This window comes from Poeciliopsis prolifica, unplaced genomic scaffold (assembly GCF_027474105.1).
Source record: "Poeciliopsis prolifica strain line A6 unplaced genomic scaffold, Auburn_PproV2 SCAFFOLD033, whole genome shotgun sequence".
In the NCBI taxonomy this organism is placed as follows: Eukaryota; Metazoa; Chordata; class Actinopteri; order Cyprinodontiformes; family Poeciliidae; genus Poeciliopsis; species Poeciliopsis prolifica.
This window is the reverse complement of record NW_026562408.1, coordinates 4,655,566-4,669,538: the sequence shown is the minus strand read 5'-3', so window position 1 is coordinate 4,669,538 and position 13,973 is coordinate 4,655,566. Positions and strand designations below refer to the sequence as shown.

Genomic DNA, 13,973 nt, shown 5'->3' with positions numbered 1-13,973 from the left:
CTGCCCTGCGCCTGTGTCTGCTTCAATGTTATCGGAAATATCAACTTTACACTGAAATGTAGAAGAAAACTCCGAAGCAAAAAAACTACTTTGCTAATGAGTTTATCTATAGGAATCTCAATGAAGAAATAAAGACGTATTCTAAGAGTTTAAAATATAGATTGTAGCAAAGACTTGTGGATATTTAGAATACCAAGTTGTAATTAAACGCCTCAGAACCTGAGAGTTTTTACTGAGGGAATAGATAACCCACCGTCCATTCAACTCGCTTCCTGGTGCAGATCGCTGCAACCTGTAAGTAAATAACAGCAACCAAACAGCGAGGCGAGTTTAGGTAAATGTACCTGTGTCTTTTTATACAAAATAGAAGCGGGCTTTGCACATCACTACACACAAAAGAAGACAACATTATGGCTTAAATGTGTTATGTTTCACTCAGTCTAGAGAAGTTGTTTTCGTGTATGAAATCAGTATGATATGAAGTTCCCATTTTATGATCACCTTGAATCAAAGTACAGTGGTTTCATATTGACATATTATTACCTTCATTTCAAAGAAAATTTACATTTTGTTGCAATTGTTTTTATGTCTTCAAAACAATAACAAATAGGCATTTTTCTATAATGTTGATTATTTCAGTTATACTAATGTTAATTTGAAAGGCAGAATAAAAACAATTAATGTAGTAGAGATTTTGTAGGAGCTTTTGTTTGCTTAGAATACAGAAGAGTTGAACTGTTTTGTTATTTATTTAATTTATTGATTACTGTAAATTTGCCACTTATTTTTATTTTTGTATTCTTTAGCATTGTGTGAATGTGCAAGCTTTCCACTCTTCTTTAACTTGCTGCTGGTATACTTGAGTTACCCCACCGTGGGATAATAAATTATATTTCTATTCATTTATTGCCATTTATGTTATGATATATTATATTCAATGGGGTCATGCTGGGAGTATAGCAAGCTGAAAATGACTGACAGAAACTCATTAGCTGCCTTGCAGATGTGGCTGTAATTATTTGCTACTGCATGTTTAATTGTGGTTTATGACACTTCTTTTATTTACACATCATCAGCAACAGCTGATCGTAACATTAATTCTTACATTAATGTAAATATCAGGAAAATTGTTATCTCTAGTTTAAAGATGAAGTGGAATTAAAGCTGCAAAATTGTGTCAATGTTGAATATATTAATGATGTTCATTAATTGTGTTTCTCTTTTTTATTATTAGTGACACGTTTTTGTATAATGTCTGCTGACAGTAACACATTTGAAAGCGTAAAAGCTGTTATCTTGTCAGCTCATAAAAGCGCCACATCAGAAGAAAAGATCAGTTTCTACAACCGGTGGGCAGAAAACTACGATCAGGTGAGAAAAGACACATTGGGTGGGTTTATTTTCTTATTTAAGATTAGTAGCTATGACAAGCTAAATGCTAAAATTAAAATAATGAACAGTTATTTAAAGAAAAGTGACAAATAAAGTGTTTTTTGGTTTTCTTTTGATGTTAATTTCTGGTACTTGCTACATGTGAAAGACATTTCCTCAGTAAGCCAAAGTTTCTTTTGCACCTACTAAACTTTAATTTTGCATTTGGTGCAAAATTCCAATCTATGTTGGTAAAATGACAGAGGTTTTCACTTTGCTTCACTGGTGACCTTCATTTGAGGCCTCAGTGCTCGACTCGGGTTCAATCCCGACTCGTTGACCTTTGCTGCATGTCTTCATCGTTTCTCACAACCCGCTTTCCTGTCACTTCGCTATCACATAATAACCGCTTGGGCCAAAAAGAAAAAAAGAAAACCAGCCAGCTAAACACCAACATTTTAAGTCATATTGATACAGACTCACAAAGTAATTTATTTAATATTTGGTGAATAATTTGATTTTATAGCATGCCGTTTTAATAATTTTTGCGAAGTTCTGAGCTTTACGTTGCATAATTAGCTCAATCAAAACACTGTTTAACACCTACTGGGTTTTCCTTTTAAGTTTTTTTTCTACATCAATGTTTTCTCATAAATGTAAAGACATTTATGAGAAAAATGTAATAATAACTGAAAGAAAACGGCTTTTCTTTGAGTCATTACCATTTTTTTTAAACAGGATGTGGCCGTTTTGGATTACCGTGCACCAAGTCTGGCAGCAGCCTGCATCTCGTCCCATTTCAGCAGCTTGCGAGAGGCAGCCGTAGTGCTAGATGTGGCTTGTGGGACCGGACTGGTGGCCAAACACGTGAGTACACTGATGAGATAGGTAAAAAATGTAAATATTTTTATTTTTAAAAAAACTATGTATGGTTATGGTAGTCTTAACATAAGTAAAACTTGATGTTATTTAAAAAAATATGTATGTCTTTGTTTTCCTTAGTTAAAGACAGAGTCACTGTCTTTGTCAGGAGAATGACTGATACAGAGATATGTCTTTGTTGAACAGATGAAAAAAGTCGGGTTTGAACATTTTGTGGGTGTGGATGGAAGCGAAGCCATGCTGGGCAGGGCCAGAGAGAGCGGCTTGTACCGGGACTTGAAGCAGTGCATGCTGGGAGAGGAGCGTCTCCCCGTACAGTGGGGTAATTAAACCAACATCACCTCATTAATCTCTGTGGCCTTTATGATGGTTTCTACTTTCACTGCTAGTGACTTCTGTATATTTATGTTCTGACTATTCTAGACAGCTTTTTAAAAAAGCTTCTCTTCACCTCCTGCAGGCAGCTTTGATGTGGTTGTAATTGTTGGAGCGTTAAGTGTTGGTCAGGTCCCTATTGGTATCGCCAGAGATTTGTGCAATGCCACCAAACCAGGTCAGAGTATCATTTTATTTGTTACTTTTTTAAGTTAATTTCTTCTGTCTTGTAGTGAATGTGTAATTTTTTCACTGCACTGTTTTATCCTTCCACTAGGTGGCTGCATTTGCATGACAACCAGAAGTAACCAGGATAACTTGGAGTACAAAGCTGCCCTTGACAGCGAGCTGAGGAAGATGGAGGAAGAGGAGCTCTGGACTTGTTTAGAGGTCACCGAGGTCAAAGACTGGGAGAGGGCTGTATCAGAGAAGGACAACGGCTACATATCTGGAGTTGTGTACCTCTATAAGAAACTGTAACACATTATTTTGAATGGTTATGAGTTGCATGGTGCAGTTGGTATCACTGTTGCCTTGCAAGGTGCAGGTTGTGGGTTCAAATCCCAGGTTAGGATCTTTCTGCATGGAGTTTGTCCCTGTGCTTGCAGCTGTTCTGTATGGGTACTCCGGTCCAAAACCATGGCTGTATCTTTAAATAGTCCTGAGAGGTGTGCAGGTGTTTCCTGGCGACACGTCCAGGGTGTGACCCGCATGTCGCCCAAAAACAGCTGAAAATAGGAACCAGCAAAGGATGAGCAGGTAAACACTATGAGTGGTTTATTATTTTACTTAAGAATCTCTTAAGACTTGAGTAAAATATAATTATACTTTTACATATTATTAAATTGTACTTTTTCATTTTTGTAACTTTAAAAATTTTTAAATGTTACATTTTTGAATATTGAAATAATATCAAAATATTTGTAAATAATTTTTAATAACAAAAACTATTCACATCCAACAACATGTACATGAGGATGATCGACAGCACTAAGATCCTCCTCCTGGCTCTGATTGGTTGTTTCTGACCGAGTGGTTCACTTTTGCAGATAACCATAGCAACACTGGGAGGTTCGGATTTCACAGATTTCCTGTAAATATTAACCGTTAACATCATTAAAGTAATGGTTGTTTTGATGTATCAACAATCTAAGAAGCCAAAACTTTTTTTTAAATCCGAGAGAGACCAATATGTTTCCCAACCACCAGATGTCGCTGTTTCATCCCCTTTTTATAGAAATGGTTCTCCAGTGTGTCACTGTACAAGCAATGTTTGGCTAAACAACAAAGCCCTGAGGTGTGACAACATCCAAGCTTTACCAAACACATAAAGCAGGATTTTTGAAAGAATTAAGTCAATAAATACAAATAAATAATGCAAAGATAAACTCTGGCCGTTTATGTTATGGTTCATTCAAAGTTTGTCATTTTACTTTTCCGTACAATCTAAAAGTTCACATGGTTATTTATAAATTGATCTCCATAACACAGTGAACACAACAAACTTTATTTGTGACATTCTGGACGACAGACATGCATTTTGTCTGTAGGATCCTTTTCATTTGAATCAGCAAAACCCAAACATGATTCACTGAAACTCAATGAAGTTTCCTCTGCAAACATGCTTCTTCCTCCTTCAACAAACAGAAAGTAATGGTTGTTTTGATGTATCAACAATGTTTAGCCAAACATTTCTGTTCCGATCTCTGTCAAACCAGTTCGTCCAGAAGCTTCTAATTATCAAAACAAGACCGGGAGTCCAGGTGATTCTCCTGGCCATTTTTTCTTTAATTAGTCATGACTAGTAAGAAAGCAATATACAATATATTCATTCACATTTCGCCAGCCTATTGAAAAATAAATTGGCAATACATTTTTTGCTATACGTTTAAATAAAATAAAAATATGACCACAATTAAATGCTTTGATGAAAAGTATTTACAGAAACTTCTGTTGTGTGAGAGGCAGAACATTTATTTCCACACGTTTAAGTTTATAAAGTAATAAAAACGAATCAAACAGTCATTCAAATTGCTATGTATTTGAAAAATAAGGTAAAAAAATAAATAACCCAAAAACCTGAGATAAAATATTTATTAAGTGCATTTAAACACTAAAAAACAGTTGATGCATTGTAATATCTCACATTAACATGGCAAGTTAAAACCAACAATTCAAGTTAAGCAAGTTCATTCATCACAAGTTGGACATACTTCACTTGTTTTACTTGTGACAATCAGTTCAAGCACATTTAAAATGTTACATTTTATTTTTGTCTCCTTCATTTTGACAAAAGTCCTGACTAATAAGAAAGTAATATTCAATATATTCGTTCACATTTTGCTAATATATTGAAAAAATAAATTGTAAACACAACAAATAATGGTATCTAAATCAAACATTATCATCTATAAAACATGGAACTACTAAGTAACTGCAAACTAAATGCAAACTAAAGTCTTCCTTCTTCTGCTGCTCCTATTACAGGTATGTTGTTGCAGGGTTTGCTGCTGCGTCTTCATTTTCACTGGCAGCTGATAAAGTTTCATCTAGTTCAGCTCGTTTCAACTGGGACTTTGTTGATGGTGCGTCGCTGTGTTCGGACTTTCTCGACTCGGGCCTTTTCATCTGAGACTTTGTCGATGGAGCCCAGGATCTCTCTGAATCCTCTCTCATGTTCTGCTGGGATTCAACATCATATCCCTTCTGAGGATAGGCGGTTGGCGCCCCAAAGCTTTGGGGCCAAGGCGACATGGGTTTGGTGGGTTGACCCAGCGCCGTTGGCACCCTGGTGAGATGGGAGCCAGCGCGGGAGGATCCATTAGAGGATCGGACCACCACGTAGCGAACTGAGGGGCTCTTGTCCGTGTCGTGGGCTTTGCCTGGGCAAGAGGACTTCATGAACAGGCCCCCTCCCAGAATGAGCAGAAACGCTGCCCCCCAGCCAATGTAGAGGCAAGCTCCCAGCTCCCTCTTCTGAGCGTCTATGGCTGTGCTGTAGAAGTTCTTCATCACCGTCCCGGCCGCCCACACCGTAGGGATCAAACAGAGCAGCCCTGTGATCATCAGCACCACCCCTGCTGCTATGGCCACTTTCTCCTTCACACCACTTCCTTTTCCATCCAAGAAGCGGGTGCATTTTCCTCCCACAAAGGCCAGGAGGAGGCCAAAGCTGCCTGTAACGATGGCGAGGATCATGAGCGCCCTGGCGGCCTGCCTGTCTGTGCTGAGAGCCAGCTGGGACTCGTAGGGTTTGCACTGCATAATTCCTGTGCTTTCAACCACACAAGTCATCCAGATGCCCTCCCAGATAATCTGAGAGGTCACAATGGAGCTGCCCACAAAGGCGGTCACACTCCACATAGGCAGCACACAGCTGACGAAGACCCCAACCCAGCCCAGGAGGCACAGAGCGCTGGCCAGCAGCTGCATCCCCATTGAGGCCATGATGAGAAGATCTCTGAAGCTGCTGGAAAAAAATCCTCTCAGACCTTTAAGAAGAGCCTGTCTTGATCCTTGCCTTCAGTGTCGCACTCTCTCGATCTTTGATTAGTCTTCTCTGCTGTCTTTGTCAGTCCTTAACATGTGCTGCCTCTTTCACATGCCTTCCCCTCTAACCATGAACTTCTCTGGAGGGTAGACTGCTGACGGTTTAGCTTCCTCTGGTATCGTTTTGTGAAGTTATAGGTGTGTCTTAGTTCAGCTGTACTTCATTTGTTTACATGATATTTCCATCTGTCAGTGTCCCTCCCCTTTTTGTGTCCTCCTCCTTCTCAACATGTCCCTCCACCTGAGCGACTGCTTTCTCTCCTGAGCGTCGCTCGCTCTGCTACTGGTCAGGCGTACATGTCCCACACCTTTTCTACAGGGGAAAGAAGGAGGAGGGTGACAGAAAGAAGTGACATAATGCAGCCCTGCTCCCATTGTCTCCCTTGAATTAGGTTGTTCAGGTGAAACTAATTGTCATTTTAGCTATAGATGAACAAAATTGAGATTGAGAGCCATTTAAGAGCATTGGTCTTGCTTTGGTAAAATGGTCTCACATTTTACCAAACATCTTATTTATTATGATGCACATCATATTTGTGCTGAATAACCAAGAAGAAAAAGCCCTAAACTATCGGGGATTCAGAGTAGCTGTGTAAATAATGTTTTCTAGAAGAGCACAAGTGAAATGCCGACTTGAGTTTCCTGGAACAAAACCAGCTTAACTGGAGCAGGATCGACTGAGGAGAAAAACCAGTTTAAAACATGCAAACACCTTTCCACCCTCACACACACACACACACGCACACACACACACACACACACACACACACACATGCACACACACACACACACACACACACACAAAACAACATAAAATGTTTTAATTCATCCTGAAATGATGTTTATTCCTTTTATCTTTTGAATGCTGTCAGTGATAGCTTTTATTTTTATTTCTTGATTAGTCTTCATATGTAATTCATTTGTAAATTTCCTTTGTTTCTCTCTTATCATATTTCCTCGTTTGGTGTTGCCATTGCCAACAGCTTTGAGTGGTTTTCCTCAATCATGTCTGGATGGTTTCGGCTTAAATTTCCCATGCTTTAAATAGACTGTAGCGACAGAAACTCAGTACTTTACACAAGATCTTTGTGAGTTTTGTAGAAAATCAAGCTGGATTTTGTGACAAGGGAAAGATAAATAAGGCATAATGGAATTAAACCTAAAATAAAGGCCAAGTTTTTGTAACATCTGAAAAAGTATCTTGAGAGTCAGTTTTCTAAAAAAATATGAACGATGATGCAAAAAATTTTGTTTTGCATGAGTTAAATAACTGATTAACAATTGATAGCAGGTACAGTAGGTATTAATCATGTCTATCTTTTATTCTAAATTCATAGAATAAAAGAACGACGTTCATTTTACTCAAACTTAAAATCAGAGAAAACTGATAATTTAAGTGGTCTTTTAATTTTTTTTCCAGAGCTCTATTTACATATACACACACAAATAAACCATTAAAGTACATTGTGCTCCCAAAAATATAAAATGTGCTTTCAAAACCTAAAAAGTTTAAAGATGTTAAGCTCAGGAATGGCTGCAGGGATGAAAGAAAAGCACAAAAAATTTAAAATCCTTTCTTATATGAATCTTTCAGGTCATGTCAGGTCACTCCGGTCTGGAGTGACCATGGAGAAGAACAACCTTCCAGAAGACTGCAAAGATCCTGACATTTTTTTTAAAATCAATGTTAAAAACCCCTCTGTTTAGAGTTGTCTTTGTCAGTATTAATACTAACTGAAATCATTCATTTTAGTTTCTAGTCCAACTCTTCTTTACTGCTTTTAATGGGGAATTTTTACCACATAGAAAATGTGTTTTAATTAGAGGGAGCAAATTTTCTGTTTAACAGGTTTTTACATGTCTTCATAGAATATAATAGAGCAGAATATCATAGAGATTTTCTGCAAGATGTCCTTTATTGTCCCTAAATGAGGACATCCAGGGTGTGATGTATTGTTACACCCTGTAATGTGCTGAAAGTTTCTGATTTGCTTAGTCACCTAGTCATTCATGATTAGCTGCTTTGTTGCTGGTGGTTTCTTTGGTTCCTTCAGTTCGCTGCTTGTGTTGAGACCAGTGTGTCATTCATGCTTGTGTGGCTCCTTTTGTTCTTCCTAAAAAACACACTTTGTTTGACCTTTGCTGGCCCGTGTCCAGCGTTTGAGCCCACCCAACTCACTCTTCCCACAGCACTCACCGGTTCTGAGTGGCCTTCCCTTTTTACTTTGTTGTTTAATTACAATGCAGAGTCAATAGTAATAAATGCAATGTCAAAAATTTATTGTATTTTCAATTAAGATACATAAAATACATTGTTTTGGAATAAAATTGGGCTCAAAAATCTAATATGAACTATAAAACATTCACATTGACAAATAGATATCTTCTCCTGCTTGTTTTGTGCATTGTTTTCCTTTAAGTTTTATGTTTAAGCCCCACATTATTCATAATTTTTACAGACTCACTACTACTTCCATTCATACTTTGAGAAGTAAATCAAAAAATAGTTTAATACGCCAAAAAAGCAAAATCAAAACCACATATTACATAAAAACATACCAAATTATTTATTTTATGTCATTTTTTAAAAATATATAAAATTTTGTTTTACAGATATCCACAGGCCTATGAGACAATAAACCATGAGTGATGAGTTCTCCACAGAAACAGCGTTGTCATTCAGTCTTGTTGTTGTTTGGCTGAGTTTCTCAGCAGAAAGCGAACATTGTCCCACAACCTGTTTGTTAAGATTCCACCCGTTTCATTACAAGCTGCACTTTTTCCACCACTTTCTGCTTTACTGTGAGCCTTAGTGACATTTATAGAAAGGAAGAAAGGAATTAAAACTGACTATAGTTTTAATTATGGATTATAAATTAAAAACAACAAAAAGTCACAGAATTGTCGACGATTACATATAATCAGAAAAATCCAGATCAGATTTCACATTAGAGATCTTACATATTGTCCAAATAAACAAAAAAACAGATGAGGATGCAAGAAAAAAGGTCTGAAAGCATCTCTAAATAATGTTGTGTTTATAAATACAGTTAATTCCCTTTTCACAATATAAATGTTTCCTATAAAGACGACAAAACGGTATTTCATTCATTCTTTCTGCCCCTGTTTCATTCAGTATCTTAACCCAAATATAAGACTTTTAGCAAATCTTATCTTGTTTCATCTTTACCCAACTCAGTTCTGCGACTCTAGACGTATTGCTGCTTGTTGGTGTCCACAGAGCGAGCCTTGGAGTACCGATAGTCGTAGCTCTTCTCCTCCTCGTTCTTGGGACATGTGGCGCAGAGGAGCCCACCGCCGATGAAGAGCAGCGCCGCAGTGCCCCACCCAATGTAGAGGGAGGCTCCCAACTCTCTCTTCTGAGCGCTGATCAGGGTTGGGTTGTAGAAATCCCGAATGATTGTGTTGGCAGTCCAGCAGACAGGGATGAGGACCAAGACGCCCGCGACGATGAAGACGACACCCGCAGCGACAGCCACTCTGGTCTTTTGATTTTCGTCTGGAATGAAGTTGGTGCACTTGCCTCCCGCCACGCCCAGCAGGATCCCGACGACTGCAATGATGATGGCCAGGATGATGAGCGCTCTGGCGGCCTGCAGGTCTTGAGGCAACTCCAGAAGAGAATCATAGACCTTGCACTGCATCTGGCCTGTGCTTTGAGTCACACAGTTCATCCACAAACCCTCCCATATGACCTGAGAGGTGACGATGTTGGCACCGATGAAGGCTGTGACTTTCCAGGTTGGAAGGCCGCAGATGATGATGGTCCCCAGTAAACCGATGAAGGCCAACGCCATCCCCAGGATCTGCTTTCCGCCGGACACCATGTTGAAGCTCTGTTGTTGTCTTTCGAATCGAAGTAGTCGTGTCTTCTGAGAGATGAAGAGCTTTGTGTGTTGCAAGATTTGTGGGTAGTGGTTTAAGTTGCTGGTTTTAAAGAGAGACAAGAGGTCAGAGGAGGAGTTAGAGTTGACTCTAAGCTGAAACTGGTTTTTGAGAATTCTGCCCAAACCGGATCTCTTCACAACATCAATGAGCTTAGAGTTTCGAAGGTACAATGAAAGGAATTGACAGAACAATAATAAAGATAGACTAGCCATTTCTGTTTCTGTTCTGCTGATTAAATTCAATTCTGAAATCTTCAATAACCTGAAGAAATACAGTAACTTCATAAAACTACAGCTACCTGAGTTTCATCATCAGCTCCTTATTGAGTCAGCTGGAATGTTGTTGACTGCTTTTTCATTAAAAGACATCTAAATTTTTAATACCTCTAGTGAAAGGAGAGCTGTATACAGATACTTAACACAAACACTGTTAAACATCTTCTCTCTGACACAATATTTCATAATTAATTGGATATCTAATCGATACTCTGTGTAATGCCATGCAGGTATTTAAGGTTGCACGTCATAACTTCCGGCAGAATCTCTGTTCTGTATGTAACATTGTGGTTTTACCCTGCGCTCAACTTCACGCCTCATTTGAAGGAGGTGACTAAGATTTTATCACCTTCAGAATATTGCAAAAATCAGACAAATTTTATCCTTCGGAAATCACAGATTGTTAGTGTCCTCACACACTGATTATTGCAGTGGTTCCCAAAGAGTGGGTCGCTCCCCCTTACAGGGGGCGCAGTGCCATTGCAGTGGGGGCTAAAAATTATATGGATGAACAAAACAAAACAAAAAAGAAACAGTTACACAAAAGTGTTTCACTGTAAAGATGGTTTGTAGTGTGTTTTGTTGCAACCTGAAGTGTGAAATAAACTTCAGTGGAGTTTGAAAACAAAATATGTGTGTAGGTTTACGTCTGGTTGAACGATGTGTGTGCCCAGTTGATTGTTTTTCTTTTTTATTGTAATCCATAGAGCGGCCCAGAAAATCTTTGGGAATCACTGGATTAGCGCAATGTCTGTTTCCACAATTACCAAAAAAAACTTTAGAGTCGGTTCTGAATGCAGCTGCTCGTGTTCTGACCAAAACCGGGAAATACTCAAAACTATGCTGTGGTTCCGTCATTGGCTGCCTGTCAGGCTCAATCAGACTTTCAGATCCTGTTGCTCATCATCAAGGCTTTGGCGCTCTCTCCCATCTCTAACCTTTTCCACTGACAGGTTTTCACTTTTCCTCCCTGTAATCTTATTAAAAATCCCTAAAGTGAATCAACTGTCCTCAGGACTTCAGGCAGCCGAGCTCTGTGGATGTTTTCATAGCTAAATTTAAGACCCACTTGTTTACTTTGTCATATTAGTTTTAAACTTCTGTTTTACTGTCTTCTAGTATTTTATGCTTTTAATCTGTTTTATTTTTGTCTCAATTAATTGTAATTGATCAGCACTTTGTGTCAAAACGCTTTATAAATGAAATTATTATTATCATTTCACTTGCGTTCTTCCTGGCCTGTTGTGGGGTTTTTAAATCGGGATTTCTCTCTTGGATGCCATTTTCTTGCTTTCGATGGTGCTCTGGATCTTTTGTGATCTCCTGAATGAGTTATCTCGGCACTCTTGAAGTCATTTTGACAGTTGATTCTCTCCTGGGAAGATGCACCATTGTTCTTAGTTTTCTTTGTTGATAATAGGTCTGTATCTCTACCCTTTTCTCTCTGCTTCATCTTTGTTACCTATTCTTTCATTTCTTTTGAATGGGGACTCAATGTGTTCCTCTTGTAGATATTTTAACCTACTTCATGTTGCCAAGCAGGTTCCATTTAAATTATTTTTTCTTGACATGTCTGGCAAAAATTATAAACTAGAAAATGAGGCTTGAAAATAAAAAAGGGGGAATTACTTTTCACACTGGAGCAGGATTAGTTGGATAGCGTTTTCACTTAATAAAATAAAACATCCTTTATTAATTGCTTTTTACACAGTTTATCTTTTTCTGTTAGTGAAAAATTTATTTAAATCACAAGAAATATCAAAAATGGGGATTTTATATGGAAAACATCTGATACAGACATAAGAATAATAAAGAATTTCAACCAAAATTCAACAAAATGTTGCATTTTGTCATCACAACATGACCTGAAACTACATGTTCCAATGAAACCAGTTTCAAAACACATGACGTCTTCGTTTCATGTGTGCTTCATTCCTTTGGGTCAATCAAATCCTTGTTCTTGGTGACGTTTCGCTTCCTGCTCGCCAGCTCCACCCTTTGCTCCAAAAATGGCCAACAGGAACATTTCAGCAGAACAACAAAATGGCCACTAAATGTCACACCCAAGTCTCAAAACAGCAAGTCACCAAGTATTGGATGATGTCATCCAGTAGTTGATGACATCTCTACTGATTAAACCTGATTACAATCTGTTCCAGTGAACTTTCTGACGTGGTTTCTGACAGTTTATGTAAAATAGCAAAATGAGACAGATTAAGATACCTGTGTAAACTTAGTTTAATTAATATTGTGTAATTAACATTGAGGAGGATAAAATTTCCTGACCATACTCTAAACCAGACCCTGGAACAACTGCTTCTCTCCTATGATTGAGTTTGAATGTCTCCTTTGATTTCAAGAAACTCCAATTTTACTGTTAGGAGACGAATCACTGAGTTCAGATAAATCCAAAAAGATCTGCAAATTGTTCAGCCTCAATGCTGCCATTCCCTCTTTCACGGGATATTTCAGAAACCACAGGGTTGGACATTCTCTATAGATCCTGGGTGTCCAAAGTGTGGCCCGGGGTCTATTTGAGGCCCTCATATTGATTTTGTGAGGCCCTTCACCACAATTCATGATTGGTGCCAAATCACCAAGTCATTTGGCTCTCTAAATTGATCTATTGATATTTTTTCTTTGGTATTTTTCTTGCGCCAACGATTCAGAAATCAGAGTTTGCTTAAAACATCACAAAAATTTGAGATCTGCCGGGATTGATGCAACTTTACTTGTGTCTAATATTAAACTGCAGTGACGAGAGATACTGACTTAATCATAATTAGATTTACAAATACAGACCCCTACATGGTATTGTTTACATAAGGAAGTTTCGCGCATGCAGACAAAGCTGGAGGGCAAACAGACAATTCTTGAAATGTCATGATAGCCACGCTGCTGCCGTAGAATAACTCCAAGTCAACCAAACTTGGACATGTAGATATCATTACTTTCTTGCTTTGATCCAAAGAAAAGGAAAAAATTGTTAAAGTACAACTCAAAGCCACTTCTTTATCGCTCTCTGTATCCTCGCAGACTTGTTGCCACACCAAATGACAACTCCACAAAGAAGACACGCAAGGAGCAGAACATTCAGTCTCTACAGTAGTTAATGTTCATTTTGTGATTATTAATAAGTGATTGTTGTGGTAAGAGGAGAAAACTATAGATATATGGCTGCACTTTACTGTATGGCTAGCTCGCTGTTACTGTCTCTTACTCTGCAGTTGTGGAGTCACAATGTCTGGGATCATGAGCGCCCCCTGCCATGAGGCAGGAGAACTGCCTGCCTCACCTCGAATCTGTTCTCTGCCCCTTCTGATCGCTCATCAGCACAAGAAACACGTTTCACACACAGTTGGTGACAAGAAACACTGTACATTATATTATATAAGTTAAATTATGGAAATCGGTTCATACGTTAAATGTTTTGTCGCCATTTATTGGCGACATACAGAGAGAAGGAGCATGTTCCCATTTAATGGCAGCCAGAGCAGTGAGAGGTCGATCAATCCCAGGTGAAGCTCGGCTGCTGCTGCCTCACCTCCGAGCATTTGAATGGGAAAATGTCAAATTTCAGCGATTTTGAAGAAAAAAATAATTAGAATTGGT

At 38.5% G+C, this 13,973-nt stretch overlaps 2 protein-coding genes across 3 annotated transcripts; one reads left to right on the top strand and one right to left on the bottom strand.

The window, feature by feature from the left end:
- Nucleotides 1–270: 270 nt before the first annotated feature.
- On the top strand, nucleotides 271–3,115 carry mettl27 (methyltransferase like 27). Of its 2 annotated transcripts, none has more exons than XM_055051540.1 (6): nucleotides 271–294; nucleotides 1,235–1,371; nucleotides 2,110–2,238; nucleotides 2,440–2,575; nucleotides 2,714–2,806; nucleotides 2,906–3,115. In XM_055051540.1, exons 2-6 carry the CDS (start codon nucleotides 1,252–1,254, stop codon nucleotides 3,106–3,108), a joined length of 681 nt encoding a protein of 226 aa, XP_054907515.1. In that variant the 5' UTR covers nucleotides 271–294; nucleotides 1,235–1,251; the 3' UTR covers nucleotides 3,109–3,115. The 2 variants fall into 2 exon arrangements, with proteins under 2 accessions (XP_054907515.1, XP_054907516.1); XM_055051541.1 differs by having other exon boundaries at nucleotides 286–334.
- A 1,591-nt stretch (nucleotides 3,116–4,706) lies between these two features.
- Nucleotides 4,707–10,121, bottom strand: LOC129373550 (uncharacterized). Its single transcript, XM_055051543.1, has 2 exons — nucleotides 9,550–10,121; nucleotides 4,707–6,088 (listed from the first exon to the last, which is right to left on the bottom strand). The coding sequence occupies exons 1-2, from the start codon at nucleotides 10,023–10,025 to the stop codon at nucleotides 5,110–5,112; spliced, it is 1,455 nt and encodes a 484-aa protein (XP_054907518.1). The 5' UTR covers nucleotides 10,026–10,121; the 3' UTR covers nucleotides 4,707–5,109.
- Between the last annotated feature and the right edge of the window lie 3,852 nt (nucleotides 10,122–13,973).